The following is a 19,387-nucleotide window of genomic DNA, read 5'->3' as shown; positions in this document are numbered from 1 at the left end:
AGAGAGCTTATATGAATACATTTAGGAGTGCATAGCTCTATGGATGTATAAATAGAGCATGCATAGAGCTATGTATACTCTATGATAGAGCATACATAGCAGGCATGCATGCTATGTATGATCTTTTTATATGGATTACACTTTATGCATAACTTTAGAGCTTATGCATAGCTTTAGGCATAAAGATGCTTTATGCATAAAGGACTTCTGTATAGAGGCTACACATGAGACACTCTATGTATGCATGATACACACATAGAGTCTATGCATACATCTTTACATGTATGAGACTCTATGTATGCATGCCAAAGGCATGCATACATAACATCTTGTATGCATTTATTAGAGACTCTATATATAAGAGTATATGTATAAGAGAGTTTGCAGTCCATATTAAGTCTATGTATGCATTCTGGTAAGTCCACAAGTCCATAAGCCCACAAGCCTGCTAAACTAGAAGGCTCACAAGTCCACAAGCTGATAAGTCCATAAGCCCGTAAACCGATATATTAGAAAGCATGCAAGCACAAAGCGACAAGTTCATAGGTCTATAAGCCCTATAAGTTAGCAAGTCCATAAGCACAGAAGCCAGCCAACAAACATGCAACTCTAGAGCCGAGAAGCTTATAAGTGAGTAAGCCAGCAGATCCATAAGTCCACAGATATCCCTATAATCTTTGTATCTTTTAATTAAAAAATATTATCTTATAACAACTTAAAATTAATGTTCATTTGATTATATACATATAGCTAAAAGCAGTGGACCAGCCTCCTAATATGCAAGATGAATATGAGTTTGCATTACAGCACAATTTGAAAGCTCTCTTTGAAAGGGTGCACGAAGAAGGATATATTATTTTTCTACGGAGGCCCTACTATAACAAGTTAAAACTAATGTTCATTTGATTATATGCATGTAGCTTAAAGCAGTGGACCAACCTCCTAAGCAAGATGAATATGAGTTTGCATTACATCAAAGTTTGAAAGCTCTCTTTGAAAGGGTACACGAAGAAAGATATATATATTTTTTTATGGAGGCCCTACTTGGCAAGTATGGCAAGTAAGTACATTCCTAAACATGCAACCTCTTTGTTTTTCTAAATTGTGTTTCACTTTTGATAGTTTTGTTGTGTTTTTCAGATCATGTTACTATGAATTGAATCTTTGTTATTTATGTGATGCCAATCATTACATTGTACCATTGATCATTATAGGAGGTTGGTGCAGAATTCTCGACAGGCTAGGGTAATGACCACAAGAGAAAAAGTAACCACGATTCGATAAATGAATCTCATGATTCATATGATATTAGCTAGATATATAGATATGGATGGAGAGAGAGGAATAGGGAGAGAGAAAGAGAGTATAGGGGTATGTTGAGAATATATGTATATATATATATATATATAAGGATAAATATATATATTAAATCTATACTAACATATTAAAATATAATGTTATATATATTTTATATAATGATACATAAGTATAAAGAAAAAAATTAAAGACACACACACACACACACATATACAATAAACATATAATAATATATTATAAATATGATAATTTAATAAAATTATATATAAATATATATAATACTATAATATAATAGTGATATATAAATCAATATACATATAGTAAATATATAATAAGATTATACTAATACTATTATACATAAAGACAATACATACGCATACACATAGTCTCACACATGCATGTGGTGTGTGTGTGTAGAGAGAGAGAGAGAGAGAGAGAGAGAGAGAGAGAGAGAGAGAGAGAGAGTTTCTATGTGTGAGAGAGTGCATATGCGAGATGGGTATGAGGAGAGAGAGTGCATGCACACGTGTATGTGCATGAGAGAGGGTTATATCTGTGCACATGATAGAGACATATATATGAGAGAGACAACACAGAGATATGCGTATGTGTGCGAGTCACACATACACATGCACACACGCATACACACACGTATATACACAAACATATACACTCACTCACTCATACACACTTGCACACACATACACATGCATAGATACATGCACACCCGTACACAATAGCGTACTTGCATATGCACAACACAGATATATGTATGTACATACATATATTATTTTATAATTCAAAAGATCATTTTTGATAAAAAAACGAAAAAAGACACTGGCAACCAAGAGAGCATCAATGGCGAAGCTTGCAGACGCGCCTCCCACCATAGTTACGGCCAAGAGCACGACGACTACTGCGAGCTATGAGATCCGCCTTCTCATGTGCTCTCTGGCGGGATCAACAGCTCCGGGCAAAGCTGCTGTTTGCGATCAGAACACTGAAACAGGTACGCTACAAAGTGCCATTGAGTCTGTGGTCCTGAATGTAGAGAGAGGTGCCTTTGCCGATGCCCTCTCTTCAGAGACTGTGAAGGCTTTGTTATGGGAACCCGAAAACAGCATGTGGGTCTCATCAGCTAAGAGCCCACATGATTTCTACAACTCGGTGCGCTTGCACATCAAATCTCTTGTAGAAGGCCTTGATGGTGGTGAGGGTTGCGCACGTAGCAGAGCCCTACTAGCCATGGCGGCTGGTGTGGCCGCCCTGCTTGCCTTCTGGCAGGCTAACGTTACAGGTCCGTGTGTAGCCTTTCCACCATGTCAAACCCTAGTCTTGCCAAACGACAGGCAAATGCTGAATGAAGAAACTTGGAATAAATGGGCTAAAAAGCAGCTCATGGTGGATGGATGTGACTTGGTGGGTTCTTGCTCCCTGCCACAATACCTCATTTTTGCCAAGCTTTTGCTGGTAGATACTCTGGAAGCAGCAAAGGCTGGTCAGAAGTTTGGCACAGAACTGCCCTCCACCATCAGCTGGTGGGCTCGCCGTGCACTTTTTGCACATCAACAGATTTTGGCTGAGCGCTCATCTTCCTTGCATACAGCCCTCACTGCCCTGAAGCCGGAAATCTTTCAACTGAATTGGGGACTGGACATAGACCGAGAGTCTGCCCACATCATCAGAATGGCAGCACAGCTAGAGTACGGCCTTGTAGAGTACATTTATGGTCATATAGATCGTGCCAGAGGGTGGTTCGAGGCAGCCAGAGAGGCTTGTGGACTTCAGCTTCATTTGACGGGTGTCCTCGGCTTTCGAACAGCCCATCAAATTGATCCAAAAGCTCAAATGGTGCTACTTGCCAATACTCAATCAAATGCAAAGGAACAAGCACCAAAGGCACGTGAAAAACCACTTTGGAATAAGAGCAAAGATGATGACATGGGCACTGAAAACAGGAACATCCAAGGTTCTAGCGAGGAAGACATATTGATGGTTCCCAAGCTGGTGGGTACTGGTACCCATAAAACTGATGAGTTGAAGGAGCCTAAAGACTTGGGTAGTTTGCAGCAAGCAGTAATACTGGCCCAATGCTTGGATATCAAGAAAAGCAATCCAGATGATGAACTAACAGGATGGCAGATGGCCCCTTTCATCGAGGCAGTGGATGCACAGGAATTTTCCCATTTTATGATCAAGTGCTGCTGCCAGTTGCTCCGAATTCGTTGGGAGTGCACCAGGAGTCGCACCAAGCAGAGAGCACTCCTGATGTTGGAGCAACTTGTTGAAGATGTACGTGAAAGCGCTTGCTGCAAAGTACAGGACCGGATGTGCTATGCCTTCTGTGTCTGTTTCCCCTCTCTTTCGGTTTTGCTTAAAGAGTATGCAGAGATGATGGTAAGTTGTGGGCTGGTTCGAGATGCTTTACAGATCTTTGAGGAGCTTGAACTGTGGAACAGTTTGATTGATTGCTACTGCCTTCTAGGCAAGGAAGCTGCTGCATTGGATCTTATAAAGAAACGCCTTGAACAACAACCTGATGATCCAAGGCTGTGGTGTGCTCTGGGTGATGTGACCCTCAATGAAGAGTGCTATGTGAAGGCTTGGGAGGTCTCTAGGCATCGTTTTGGTCGAGCTCAGAGGTCTTTGGGACGCTCTGCATATAATAAAGGTGAGTTCGCGAGGTCAATGAAACACTGGGAAGCTGCTCTTGCCCTGAATTCATTGCATCCAGATGGGTGGTTTGCTCTTGGTTCAGCCTCATTGAAGGCTCGAGAACTTGATAAGGCTGTGGACTCTTTTACACGTGCAGTGCAGCTCGAACCGGAAAATGGGGAAGCCTGGAACAATATTGCAGCTATTCACATGACAAAAAGGAAGAGCAAAGAAGCGTTTGTTGCTTTTCGGGAAGCTCTCAAATTCAAGCGATCAAGCTGGCAAATGTGGGAGAATTATGCCCATGTGGCACTGGATGTACGTAACTTTGCGCAGGCCATTGAAGCTCTGAACATGGTGCTTGACTTGTCTCAAGGGAAACGAGTCAATGTAGACTGCCTCACCAAATTGATGGAGGAAGTAGAGTCCAGATTTGATACAAGGATGAGTCAAATAGCTCGAGCTTGCAGCAATGGAGGTGTACACACTAATGTGTCAGAAGAGAACCATGATGGAACGTCTGAAGAGAACCATGATGGAATATCCAAAGAGAACCATCAAAATGTAGCTGTTGATAAGGCTTCAGAAGGAGCTTCTTCTCTGTCGAAGGACTCTGTGCATGAACTAGAGCAGCATTTGACTGAGAGAGATTGGCTTGTGACGAGAATAGGCAAACTATTTTCCAGAGTTGTTCAGACTTCTCAAGATGGTAGAATTTGGGGTTTGTTGGCACGCTGGCATAGAGTTAAAGGTGACTTGACAATGTGCTCGGAGGCTTTGCTGAAGCAAGTTCGTAGTTTGCAGGGTTCTGATTGGCAACACAGTAGAGATCAGTTTCAGAGGCTCTGCCAAGTTTCATTGCAGCTCTGTGACATTTACATGGAAACCTCCTCGAGGACTGGAAGCAAAAAAGAGCTGTACTCTGCTCAGATGTTATTGCGGAATATAGTAAAGCAGGGAGAAATTTTTTCCAGTACAGATGATTATGTCTCTATAGAGAGATGCCTTTCAGACATACAGCGCTTAATTCAAACCTCAGAATGATCCTGGGTATGTTTGGCCATTATGGGAATATCAGTCAGCAGGCCCAATACAATTGGCAGCTTGACAATGGGTATGCTCTTTGACTCTAAGGTGCTTAAGAGGAACATCACTGTTTGAGAGCTCACTGTTCTAGGATCTGCTGTCTCCGTCTGACATGAAATTTGAATAGTATCAAGCCCTGGTAGCGTTGGGTTATAGTGGAACTTGATACCATGAATGGCTCTAGGTCTGTAAGAGCCTTGTAAGAAAGGTTTTTAAACAAGAGTGACTGAATCATAGATAAGTCTGTGTGAAACCCATGACTATAACTGGGCACTTTTAAGTATCTGTTTCTCATATGGGTATCATTGCCTTCCCTCCTTAATTCCAGCTTCTACCCATGAAGCAAAACACGGGCTCTTCGCTAGTCTGGATCTTGACTACCTTGGTCTTGTTTATGGTCACAATGATGCCACACTAATCAAGCCAACATCCAAGATGAGCATCTTCTGTTGCTAGTCTTGCTGCAGTTGTACTCTTGGTATCCCATTATCCCAGACATGACGTAGAACTATGTATCTGTTCTCCCATGACTCATCAAATGAAGAGTGATTGGTGGCAATTGTTTTTTTGTTTCCAAGACTATACGAGATGGATGGATACAGTGTACTATCAATTATGAGGCCAACTATGCCTTGCGAGTACAAGTGCATGTTTATACCAAGAGTTGACAGAAAAACACTGGATTGTGCCATCGAATCTGAGGCTGAATACGCCCTGTGAGTACATGTCTATTCAAGAGTACTTGAAAGAATGATACTAGTGTTGAGCTGTCAGTCATATAACAGCTCCATGAGGAAAGTAGCAGTGGGAATAGTCTTTCCCAAAGTATGGATGTGGACACATTCTTCAAGGATACAAGGGAAGCATAGTGAAAGCTAGGCATTTCGAAAAGGAAAGCTGTCATCCCTATGGAGCATAACTTGCATGTCCTCTCAAGCTCAAATCAACCATGCCATCACCCCATCTCACATCTCAAATGAGAGCTGAGCTGGACACTATTGAATTGTGAATTGCATATTGTGGTATAGGTTGTCTAAGTGGGATGCTCTGTGTGAAAATATGCCCAACTTGCTATTTTATCCAGCCCAAAAGGGTCTTTTTTTGGCATTTATTTGTCTTTGCTGCTGGCCGACCAGCAGCCCTACAGCATATATACTCCTCATAATTCAGCAAGACAACACAAGAACATCATTGCTCCAAATCTGCTGGAGCCGGTGTTTCTTCATCTACAGGCTGCGCATTACTCCATATCTGCTGCTGCTGGTGTTTCTTCATCTACAGGCTGCGCATCACTTAATACCTTCTGCTGCGCATCACTCCATTCCGACAGCTTCTGTCGGCCATACCTGCAGCTACTGTCGGCCTCCCTCTCTGGATGAACAGCACTTGTGCTGCTTATTCACAGGAGCTGTATTACACCTCTGCAGCAGCCTACGTCTACAGCACATCAGCGTTTATATCTACATCATATCATTGGGACAGCAGCCCTCTGTGCTACAGTAGAGCTTTCCAGCGTTTTTACCTCAGCTAATACCACCTTCGGGATCGTGACCCTCTCCGCCCTCATCCACCATCACCGGGACAGCAGCCATCTCTACTCCTTTACCTTGACATCGGGACGGCAGCCCTCTCTGTTCATTACTTCGGGACAGCAGCCTACCATCTGCTTTGGATTGCGGCCTTCTCTGCCCTCAGCATCAGCATGGGACAACAGCCCACTCTGCTCCTTCAGAGTCTCACACCGAGCTCTTGTACTGGATTTCATCATATATACACTCACTCATTTCATGCTGTGTTGATTTGCTCTGATCTCTCGTACATTCAGTCCTTTCGTCCTTTTGCCCTCACATGGTATCAAAGCTATCGTGAGCAAAGGGATTGAAGACCTTGAGTGTCATGTGCACACATGTACATGCTAATCTCAGGGCTAATCCTGGAGGCAACATGATAAAGACTCACTAGAACCAGATGCTTCGGAGCATGGAGTGCAAGTTTAGGCAAGGGATGGACTCGAATGGACTTATGGACCTGTCGGCTACATGGAGAACAAGAAAAGACTGTTGGTTGCATCAGACAAGTCAGGGTTGGCATTTATTTTGTGTGTGTCCAGGCAGCTGGGCCGACCAGCAGTCAGCTAGATCTCTAGCTGTCCAAGGCCTATAAAAGGCAGGTTTGCTCATTGTTTTACTCATTCAACTCCTTGTTGAGTTGAGTCTAGACATAGACTAGGGATAGGGTTTGTTTACCTTTTCTAGAAGGCAGCCTATGGTTGCAGGGAATTATGTACCTTTTTGTACCATATGAGATATTGATTTCTAGCTCTCTCTCTCTCTCTCTCTCTCTACCCTCCCTTCTGTTTTCGTTTTTGCGTCAACATGTTCTAGATGGTGTTTAGGGCTGAAAGAAGACTCTCAGAGCTTCCACATGTAACATTGGTATCATAGCATCAGGCTCAGCAAGGCTAAACACTGATTTAGTCCCATATGAAGGTGTACAGGTCCAAGGTATAGGAAAGTGCACAAGTACAAGGCCCAAGGCAAGGAACACAAGGCTGGGAAGAGCTCCCAGGAGGTTGGTTGGTGGGGTTCCACAAAGCCCAAAGGGGATGGCAGTCCTGTGTAATATGCGGAAGCTTCGGAGAAGGATCGGTACTTCAAACCTCAGAAATCAGGACTCTTTTCGCGACGGAAATTAACGCACAAATTGAAAGGAGATGTGCAGAAAATAGAGAGAGAAGGGGGAGATGGAGAGGACACAGTATTGGGTCCCAATTACCCTCTGTAGGGCCTCCACCACGGATGGTGTATTTGCTTTATTAGAATGATGTAAATCTGAAAACAAATACAGAAAACTTGACCTTTTCTTGGCTGGAAAATTCTGCCCTTGACCTTCAGAAGTCCACCCCTTTGCTTGGCAATCTCCTTGGCTTGATTAGCTTGAGCACTTGGTGAAAACTGAGATGAATGATGGGATTATGACCTCCACTATTTATACTCCTCCTTAGGAGCAGTCGGCCAGCTAAAAAACAGGCTATGTACCACGACTGGTGAAATTCAGCAATAAATGCTGAATTAAATCCCAAAAAATACTGCCTTTTTTCCTAACAGGCTGAAAGTGATGCGCCTGCTTCTGATTGGTTGGACACAACTTTTGTCCACAATCCCAAGGCTGGGCAGTCTGTATGGGCTGCCCCATACATGCCCTACAACCATTTAAAGGCTGTATGCTCCTGAAAATAGCCTTATCTTTGCCCTAGGGCTGTCCTACAGCCCTTCCATGGCTGGTGGGTCCAGCCTGGGCCTTCCTGGCCCTCATGGGGATGGTTTCACACCATTCCCATGCCCATACTAAGCTCCGGGGTAGCCCTATGGGCTGGCCCCTTGTCCTAAACATACTCTACTCAGTGATCTGGCATCCGGTACCATACGAGATACACAGAACCACGGACATCATTCTAGAGGGAGACTCACAGCGCGGACTGGCACTGTTTCATGTGCAGGCCAGTGCACACTTGACCTTAGACTCTTGTGCAGGACAATGCACACCTGACCTCGGACGACTGAGATGGATCCCTGGCTGACTCGTCCCGGACTGGGCTCACATGGGACCAGTTCACCATCCCAGGTCCTGCACCTTCTGTACAGACATGTCTACGTGGCATCCAAGTGCGGGATGCACGTGACATCCCCTTCTTCTTAACTTGACGGAAGCTGCATAGCCTCCAAATAATCCGTCAATAATGCCGGATAGTCTTTGAAAAATTCTTTGTCGAGCCATACCGCTTCATGAGTTCCTCGGTCCTGAAACTTCGTGAGGAACTGTCGTAGTCTTCGGCCTGAGCCATGCTTGAAACGGTGCAGAAGGATCTGTTCTGGAACCATTACTTCTGCTTCATCAACAATGTCTGGTTCCGCTTCGTCTTTGACCTCTGAAGGGGGTGGATCTGCATATGGCTTTAACCAACTGACATGAAATACATCGTGCGTAGTCCAACTCGGAGGTAGCTTTAACTTCATAGACACCTCATTAATCTTTTTCCGGATGGGAAATGGTCCGAAGCTCCTGAAAGACAACTTTGGGCATCGCTTGCCCACCTGCTTCAATCTTTGCTTCATAATCCGAAGATACACCCAATCCCCTTCCGAAAACTTCATATCCCTTCGGTCTTTATTGGCCTGTCGAGTGTAGGCATCTTGCGCTTTAGCCAATCTGTCTTTAACTGACTCTAGGATCTCCTGGTAAGACTCCGTCACTCTGTTCGCCTCCGGTACTGAAGGCGAAGTCCTGGTTAACAACGACTGGAAAGGTCTTCCAACGCTGCCTCATATGGAATCCTGCCAATAGCTGAAGAAAAAGAGTCATTCAAAACAGCTTGAACTAAAGGCAAAAACGATTCCCACTTACCTTGCTGATTGTGGACATAACACTTTAGTACATCAAAGGCCAACTGGTTGTATATCTCTGTCTGGCCATCTGTCTGTGGGTGGAATGCACTGGAAAAATTCAACTTAGTACCAAAATTATCAAACAATGCCCTCCAAAAATGACTGGTAAACTTGGCATCGCGGTCTGACACTATGGTCCTAGGAATCTCGCCAATCGGGTACCAATGCTGAATGAATAACTGGGCAACATCCTCGGCGGTCACATTGGCCCTGCAAGGAATAAGCATAACAAATTTGCTAAACCTATCAACAATAGTTAAGCACTGTGTATTACGCTTACTTGGATTGGGAGGCAGATTTGTGACAAAGTCCATCGAAATGTCCTGGAAAGGACCCTCAGGAATTGGCAAAGGCTGTAACAACCCTATCTTCTTTCCACGAGGAGCTTTCACCTTCTGACAAATGTCACAGCGTTGTACATATGTAAACACATCACGCCTCATTGTTGGCCAATAGTATTGCCATTCTAATTTCTCCAGAGTCGAATTCATGCCCCTATGACCACCTGTAATGGCGTCATGGACATCATGGAGAAGAGCTGCCCGAAATGACTTCATGACACATAGTCGGCCTTTGTAGAAAAGCCAACCATCGCGTATCAGAAAATGGCATGGTCCTGTTGCATCCAATGCGTGTTCCCACTGTGTACCGAATTCCTTGGAATCCGCGTACGTGTGCTTCATGTCTTCTAGTCCTGTACCAACAAGGTCAAGTCTAGTGGTCTGAATCGCAGATACTTGTCCCTTCCTGCTCAAAGCATCGGCCACTGGATTGGCCTTTCCTGGAAGGTACTCAAGCATACCACCGAACTGCTGGAATATCCGACTCCAGCGGTGTTGTCGATCACTCCACTGTGCACTTGGCATCGTGTGAATCCAGCGCAATGCCTGATGGTCAGTGCGAACCTCGAAGTCACGGCCATACAAGAAATGTTTCCAATGTTTCAAGGCCTGTATAATTGCTAGGAGTTCACGATCAGAGACTGAGTAGTTCTTTTCGGCGGCAGTAACTTACGTGACATGTAAGCTACTGGATGACCATTCTGTTGCAATACACCTCCAATTGCGATGTTGCTCGCATCGGTGATCACTTGAAATGGTTCGTCCCATGAGGCAAGGGCTAAACAAGGCGCTTCTGACAAAGCCACCTTGAGGTTTTGGAATGCCTCCAATGCTCGTGGAGTCATTCGAATCGTTTGCCTTCTTGTTTTCACTCCCTTTAGCAGATCGGTGAGGTCTGCCGAGAGGTCGGAAAACTTGTCAATGTGGGTGGAATATGCCTGGCATATACCCACAAATGATCTAATGTCATAAGCTGTCTGTGGTACTTCCCAGTTAACAATCTCGGCCACTTTAGCCGGATCCAGTCGAATTCCTTCAGCACTAATTATATATTCCAAGTAATGTACCTGGAACAGATAAAATTCTGACTTCTTTTCATTGACGTAGAGCTCGTTGCTTTCCAGCAACTTAAGGACTTTCTCCACATCAATGTCATGCTGCTCAACTGTAGCTGAAAAAGTATGTCGTCCAAAAATATGAACACACACTATCGAATCAACTCCCGGAAAACACGCATCATCATGCGGTTAAATGTAGCTGGGGCGTTCGTCAAACCAAATGGCATGACCACAAATTCATAGTGGGCCCGTTCTATACGGAAGGTTGTTTTGGGGATGTCCCCCTCTACAATTCGTACCTGGTGGTACCCACTCTTTAAATCCAGTTTGGAGAACACCTTAGCTCCATTCAGCCTCTCGAGAATATAGTCAATTCGAGGCATCGGGAATGTGCTCTTGATAGTCAGCTTGTTGAGTGCACGATAATCGACACACAACCGGGAAGACCCATCTTTCTTCTTGACAAACAAGATCGGTGCTGCAAATGGCGACACGCTGGGGCGGATGAAGCCAGCTTGCAACAATTCTTGGAGTTGGCGGTCCAACTCCGATTCCATTGCCTTAGAAAGGCGATACGAAAACTTGCTTGGGGGTTCCGAGCGTGGGAGGAGGTCAATCTTGTGATCCTCCGGTCTGGACGGGGGGAGCTGGGGAGGGAGACTGTCCCGAAGAAAAATCTTTTGGAACTTTTCATGGAGAACCAAGTAAGCACTGGTCACCGTCTGGGCTGTCTGGATGTAAATCATTGCACACTGTGCGCCTTTCCTGACTGCTCGCTTAGCTTGCAAGTGGCTTATGAGTGGAAAGTTTGGAATACCTGGCTCACACTTAATGGTCACCAGGGTGTTTGACACATTCCGATCGATCTGGAACATGTGCTTGTCCCACTTGACATCAGGAAGAAACTTGTGAAACCATTGGATACCCAAAATTATGTCTGCTCCTACAAGAGGGGCAACCATAAAGTCACGCACAAACTCTATGCCCTGAATCACTAATTTAGCACCTAGAGCTTCATACTTGATGCTCGTTGTCATACCTGTGCTAAATCCCTCAACCTGTTTGTCCACTGGAGTCAGCTCGAAACGGGCACGCCTAGCGGCCTATTCCGTGACCACATCCTTCGTGCTGCCGCTGTCAAACAAGACAACGACTCTCTGGCCACCTATGTAGCCAAAGAACTTGAGCAATTCGTTGCGCTCATACTCCTGGTCATGGGCGCCCTTTTGCTTATCTTCGAGCTTCCGGCTAATAATTGCTCCAACTGAAGCACCAGGGGTTGAAGAACTAGGGTTAGCCGATGGGGTCTGTGTGGGAGCTGAGCTCACCACGGAAGATGTGGAGGCGGCGGCGGCCTTTGGAGGCTTCTTTAGACAATCCCGAGAAGTATGTCCTTTTGTATGACAAAAGAAACATCTACCCTCCTTCTTGTACTGAGAAAGCTCCTCAGCACTCAACTTGCCACCTGTCTTGCCTGCCTCTGCTTTCTGGTTTGGAGTAAGCTTAGATGCATTGTTCGAGTTCTTGGAGCCAGAGGCTCCCGGGCTCTGTCCTGGGGAAGTGTAACGGGAAGCGGACGCGTGTATTGGAATCGTATAAATGTGAACAAGATTCTGAGCACTTAACACTTGAGCATTACAACCACAAAGCTGAAAATGACAGTACACATAAAGGGGCCGATGATAGGCTGACCCCACCCCTTTAGGTTATATTACCAAAAGAGTCTGCAAAGTACAAGATTACGGGTGCCTGGGGATTCACCACCAGCCTGCACCTCATTCTTCCAAATACATTATGAATGAATACATTTCAAACAAGAGAATCTGTAGGTACATCCGCCTTGCACAAGCCTCTTCACAGGTATATCCGCCCTGCACAAGCGTATCACAATCCTCACAGGTACTCCGCCTTGCACAAGATGTAAATGGATCTTTAGGCCCTGTTTCCACGTGAGAAACTGATCCAGAAACCTGTGTTCTCCGCGAGCAAGTGTCCCCAATGCTTGCCCTAAGCACCTGCTATACCAAGAATCCTTGAGACACATCCATGCTCACATATTCCATTGCTGTCCGGCCTGTTTTGTGGTGTGCACTCATGTTTGGGCCTAAAACTGTGGGCTTATGGGTTTTGCAGGTGGTAAGTGCGTCCACACTCAATTTACAGCTTACTTCATTTACTACTAAGGTTTATTGGTTTGCAGGTCCACACTCATTAATAAGTGGCCGGACAACTTATAATGCGTTTGCATTTGGTTGGACCAAAAATTAATGAAGTCCGGACAGCTTATGGCCATTTCCCATTTGGTTGGACCTAAACTTATAGAAACAGGACAAATGGAGCACTATGGGCTGGACACCTACTTGGACACCTTATGGGGACACATGTCAGCCAGCATGTGTACCCACCAGGCCCCTGAGGTGGCACCTGAAAAAGGCGCCTCCCTCAAGAGGCCCTTTTGGGCTGTTTTACTCATTATTCAACATATTGGAGAGCTGGTTGGAGCTTTGGGAGTTGCTACAGGGCTGGTTGCTTGCTTCCCGGACTCACACAAGCTTGGACAACGATCCCCACACTCTTCTAAAGGGCTGGTTGGTAAATTTCAGACCTGCAATTTCTGGTTATTGCGAGTTTTGGAGTGTCCACAAGGTGCCCGGGCGTCCCCGATCCCTCGGACTTCTCAAGCCAAAATAACAAGCATTGTCCAGGCAGCAAGACAATGTCACACAAAGTAAAATAAAGTTATGGCATGCATTATTTATGCATTGTGTACATGTAAACTTGGAGAACCACCTATCATCATTCTTGTACTTGAAAATATTCCGCCTGCCATCATAACACACCATGTGTGCATGGTCGGAATCCACACAGGCACCGCCCGAAAGCCCACAAATGTCCTGCCATGTCCTTGGACTCATATGCATCCACTCATATGATCCATACACATGCCCAGGTATAATACATACATGCATCCACATGTTTCTAGGCCTGACACGCATCCGCATGTCCCTAGAATATAGGGGTTTGTGACATTCCCCCGGCTTCTAATCAGTTGACCGCAAAAGAAAAGCCTCCAGATAGGCCTTCAAAAGATCTGGGTAATCCTCGAAGTAGGCCTCATCCATCCATTTTGCATCCAAAGCTGAATAATTCTTGAACTTCACAAGGTACCTACGAACAAGTTTGCCTCCCACAAGCTTTCGTTCCTTGTGAAAAACAATCTGTTCAGGTTGAAGAATCTCTTCCAGCTCATCCACCTCAGGTGGGTCTTCCAAAATCGGCTCAAACGGTATTGGTCCCACATAAGGCCTCAATAGGCTCACATGAAAAGCATTATGCATGTTCCAATGATCTGGGAGTACAAGCCGAAATGCAACATCATTGATCTTCTCCAAGATGTGAAAAGGTCCATGGTACCTGTTGGAAAGTTTAGGATACTTTCCCTCTTTCCCTGGCCTCTTCCGAAGGCGTGCCTTTTCAAATTTCAGCAAGACCCAATCACCTTGTTTGAATTGTACATCCCTTCTATGCTTATCAGCTGCCTTTTTATTTTTTGTTTGAGACCTCTCTATGGTTGTCCGTACCTGTGCAAATGCAGTATCCAAGTCTCTGACATACTCATCTGCTGCAAAAATCTCATCCTTTGTACAAAGGATGGGTGGTAGTACCACCTTGCCATAGATAATCTCAAAGGGCGCTTTGCCCGTAGAAGTATGTACCGTATTGTTGTAGGCAAACTCCACAAGTGGTAAATACTTCTTCCAATCCGATTTGCGGTCGGATACATAAGATTTCAGCAAGTCGAGGACGGCTGAATTTGCTATTTCACTTTGCCCATCTGTCTGTGGTGGATGGTAAGCTGATGAGAAGTTCAGCTTTGTACCCATATTGTCAAACAATGCGCGCCAAAATAAGCTTGTGGTTCTAGGATCTCTATCCCCCACAATAGATTTAGGCATGCCATGGTGTTTGAATATCTGTGCCAAAAATATCCTAGCCATATGATTTGGCTTTATTGTCTTGCGCACGGGAATGAAATGTGCCTGCTTGCTAAACCTGTCAATGATGGTCCAAATAGCATCATTTCCCTGTGGCGTCCTTGGCAAATCCATAATGAAATCCATAGCAATGCTTTCCCATGGTTCATTTGGTATAGGCAAAGGCTGAAGCAATCCAGGTGCTTTATGTCGGTCAAACTTGACCTTTTGACATACCATACATTCACGTAGATATGCTTCAATATCCTTGCGAATATCTGGCCAAAAGAAATACCTCTCCAAAGCTTGTGCTGTGGCCAAAATGCCTCTATGACCTGCATATGGAGGAGCATGGCACTCATCCATAACCTTATGGCGAAGGTTCTTTACCACACACATACGATTTTGCATCATGAGATATCCATCTCTTATGACATAAGATGGGACAACAATACCTTCTTGCAAATCAGCCCATACATGTGCAAAATCCTCATCCAGATGATAAGTATTACGCATATCCGATAAGTCCTCATGGTATGCAACTGTAATAGCATGAACCTGTGGTCGTCTAGATAAGGCATCTGCCACCACATTCTTTTTCCCTGGAGTGTGTAAAATCTGAAAATGAAACATTGAGAGGAAATTTGCCCATCTCATATGCTTCTCTGAGAGCTTACTTTGAGTCAAAAAGTATCTCAAACTTTGATGATCAATTTTGACCATAAAATCAGCCCCTAAAAGATAGTGTTTCCAAATAGTAAGGGCATGAATTATAGCCAACAACTCCTTCTCATAAACCTGTAAGTGAAGCTCTGCATGTTGAAAGCGTCTGCTCTCATAGGCAATGGCATGTCCTTCTTGGTTCAAAACAGCCCCTATGCAGTCCCCACATGCATCACATTCCACCACAAAAGGTTTGTGCAAATCCGGAATAATGAGTACCGGTCCCGAGATGATTGCACTCTTCAACTTTTGAAAGGCATCTCTCTCTTCTTGTGTCCATTTAAAGATTGCTTTCTTCTTCGTTAACTCATGTAACGGAGCGGCAATGAAAGCAAAATGCTTGACAAACCTCCTGTAGTAAGCACATAAACCAAGGAAGCTCCTCACTTCATGGACTGATTTCAGCTTTGGCCATTCTTGCATGGCTTGTATCTTTGCGGGATCCATGCGCACACCATCCTTTGATACAATGTGACTAAGATAGTGAATCTTTGGGAGGAAGAATTCACTCTTTTTTGCATTTATGTAGAGCTGATTTTCCTTAAGCTCTTTAAACACAATAGCAAGGTGCTCATCACGATGTTGGGCTTCATTCTTTGAGAATACAATAATGTCATCAAAGAATATACCGGTGAACTTTCTATGCTTTCTGAACACCCTGTCCATCATCCTGTTGAAGGTAGCGGGTGCATTTGTAAGGCCAAAAGGCACCACCAAAAACTCATAAAGACCAAAGGTTGTCCTAAATGCAGTCTTGTGTACATCTTGAGGTGCCACTCTCACTTGATGATACCCACTCTTGAGGTCTATTCGGCTGAAACATGCCGAACCTTCAAGCTTGTCCAGAGATGTCATCAATGCGCGAAATCGAAAACCGATTCTTGATGGTTATCTTATTGAGGGCACGGTAATCAACACACATCCTGTAAGTACCATCCTTCTTTTGAACAAGAAGTACCGGCGAGCAATATGGCGAGGAACTAGGCCGAATCAAACCCTTTTCCAAAAGTTCATTCACCTGTGCCATAATCTCTTCTTGTTGACTAGCACTCACCCTGTATGGTGGCCTATTAGGTGGAGAGCTACCGGGAATTAGATCTATGCAATGATCTTTCGGCCTCTCGGGTGGCAACCTTGCTGGCAAAGCATTCGCAAAACAATCTTTGAACTCATTCAAAAAGTTAAGCTTGTCTTGATCTAATGTACTAACATCAACACTAGAATGTTCAATGGTATCACGTACAAAAACCAAGTAAGAACAAGCTGATTTCTTTATTGCCTTATTAATTTGTACATGGCTTACAAGAGGTATGGTACTTCCAGTAGTACCAGCATCTATAGAGTGCTCACGGTCTCTATGTACAAAGCTGATTTTCTTCTCTTTGTAAGCCTTAATAGGCTCTAGACGGTGATGCCAGGGCATCCCCAACAAAACATCACAACCTGTAAGAGGAGCCACTAAAAAGCTCTCATGGTCGAGGTAGTCCTGTATATGTACACAGAGCTTACCAATGACCGGAGTTACATCAACCTGTTTGCCCTCAAAGGCGGCATCTGCATCATTTGCATTCCCATGTCTTCCACATTGAGACCTATGGCGGCAGCCATCTGTACGGATATAAAGTTATCTGTGGAAGCATCATAAAAAAGAAACAAAGCGGGCTGATCCTTCAATTTGCCCCAAGCCTTGCATATGACTCTACTCTTGGGTTCATGCCCTGTATTACCCTGCACATCGGGTACAACATTCACAAGAGGCTTTTCCACATTAGGCTCAGCATTCTTAGGATTCTGTGGGCATTTAGGATATATATGATCTTTACTGCCACACTTAAAGCATTTTCCAGCCTTCCTATACTCTTCCAACTGCTGTTTTGAGAGCCCAAAATTGTGGCGTTTACCCCCCGGCTTTTTTTCGGAGTCATCCTTTGCATCTCGGCCATCTTTGGGAGCATTCTTAAGTGGATGTCCACCCTTTTTTTGGTCATAACCAGCCCTGAATTTGCTCTTGTTTTGACCTGCAAATGGCTTATTTGTGGGTGCTTTCATGTGTAAGTTCTCCGCAAGCATGGCTGAGTGTATAAGCTCTTGTATGGTCTTATTTGGGTACACTCCCAAGCTTTGTTGGATGATGTGATGGAGCCCCGATTCAAACTTTCTTTTCTTCTCGTCCTCTCCAATCTTCATGAAGGGAGTAACCTTGAGAAGGACTTTCCAAAACTTTGCTATGTATAAAGCAACGGACTCTCCCTCATCTTGGGACAGCCAATCCCACTCCTTGCGTACATCCTTTGCAAAGTTTGGTGGTAATAATTGATCATAAAACTGAATTTTGAAAGAAGACCAAGTTGGGGCAGCACTTCCATCAAGTATTTTTGCAAGCCACCAATCACTTGCCGTATCCTTGAGATGCATTCCCACATGCCTGAGCATAGACTTTTCCGAAAAGTCTTCATTGCAAAAAGCTATCTCAAATTGTCTAATGAAAGCAAGTGCTTTGGTAGAGTCCATCCGTCCTTCCCTGAAAGTTTTCAAACTTTACATCCTTGTCACCGGACTTGAACTCTCGAGGCTTCTTCCTTCTATGTGCATCCCTATGTACATCCTGTTCATCTCCATGGTGATGATGCCGCGATGAAGATTCACGATCCCTCTTCGTTCTCTCTTGAGCCACACTCTCCGAATGAGTGGAAAGCTCAACACGAGAATGGATATGTCTTCTTGGAGCAAAGCGGGAATGAGTAGAGGATCCATCATCCTTACTCTTCTCTTGACCTGCATCAAGCCTAGCACTAGGGACTCTTGTCCTTTCAGCATTTGGCACTTGTTGTGCTCTTCCTGCTTGTTGTGCATCATGTGCACCACCACGGGCAGCCATGAGGGGTGGCTTCTTGAAAGCCAATCTACCATCTGCTTCGGTGTATACATCACCCTTAACCATTAGGTATGCAAGTGCAAGCTCTCGGGGTTTCTCAACATCCATTTCCTTTGCAATTGCTTCAAAAGTGACTTCATGGACCGAAGCCTTTGCCTTCGCAGCCAACACCCTTTGTACATCCGGGTCATTTTTCAATGACATCAGCTCTTCGGTTTCAGCCCTATAGCGTCGCACTTGACGCCTCAAAGATTCCAAATCAGAATGCATAGTGTCATGAGTACCTGCATCTCCATAGACATCATTGCCTGCCTGCAGCATCTCTTGCATCCCTTGTACCATGAGATTCACGGTCTTGTGTGTTCTCCTCACTGTCAGTAATGTGGCTGTCCATGACACTCAAATCAGGTCACCAGTTATGATTCCAAGCCTCAGACCATTCTCCAATGAGGGGAAAAACTAAGCTCTGATACCAATGTAACGGGAAGCAGATGCGTGTATTGGAATCGTATAAATGTGAACAAGATTCTGAGCACTTAACACTTGAGCATTACAACCACAAAGCTGAAAATGGCAGTACACCACATAAAGGGGCCGATGATAGGCTGACCCCCCCCCTTTAGGTTATATTACCAAAAGAGTCTGCAAAGTACAAGATTATGGGTGCCTGAGGATTCACCACCTGCACCTCATTCTTCCAAATACATTATGAATGAATACATTTCAAACAAGAGAATCTGTAGGTACATCCGCCCTACACACAGGTACATCCGCCCTACACAAGCCTCTTCACAGGTACATCCACCCTGCACAAGAGTATCACAATCCTCACAGGTACTCCGCCCTGCACAAGAGTATCACAATCCTCACAGGTGCTCCGCCCTGCACAAGATGTAAATGGATCTTTAGGCCC

At 44.7% G+C, this 19,387-nt stretch overlaps 1 protein-coding gene across 1 annotated transcript; it reads left to right on the top strand.

Annotated features, from left to right (window-relative positions):
* The first annotated feature begins 2,149 nt into the window (after window positions 1-2,149).
* LOC147612315 (uncharacterized) lies at window positions 2,150-5,339 on the top strand. The gene has a single exon (XM_086782921.1). It carries the CDS (start codon window positions 2,176-2,178, stop codon window positions 5,014-5,016), a length of 2,841 nt encoding a protein of 946 aa, XP_086639047.1. The 5' UTR covers window positions 2,150-2,175; the 3' UTR covers window positions 5,017-5,339.
* Window positions 5,340-19,387: the final 14,048 nt, after the last annotated feature.

Source organism: Cibotium barometz, chromosome 45 (assembly GCF_041138505.1).
Source record: "Cibotium barometz isolate CiBa-2024 chromosome 45, ASM4113850v1, whole genome shotgun sequence".
Lineage (NCBI taxonomy): Eukaryota > Viridiplantae > Streptophyta > Polypodiopsida > Cyatheales > Cibotiaceae > Cibotium > Cibotium barometz.
Note: the sequence above shows the minus strand (reverse complement) of the source record. Positions and strands in the feature narration are given on the sequence as shown.

Excerpts from the sequence above, each read along its gene's own strand:
- LOC147612315 (XM_086782921.1), top strand. The coding sequence starts at position 2,176 with ATGGCGAAGCTTGCAGACGCGCCTCCCACCATAGTTACGGCCAAGAGC.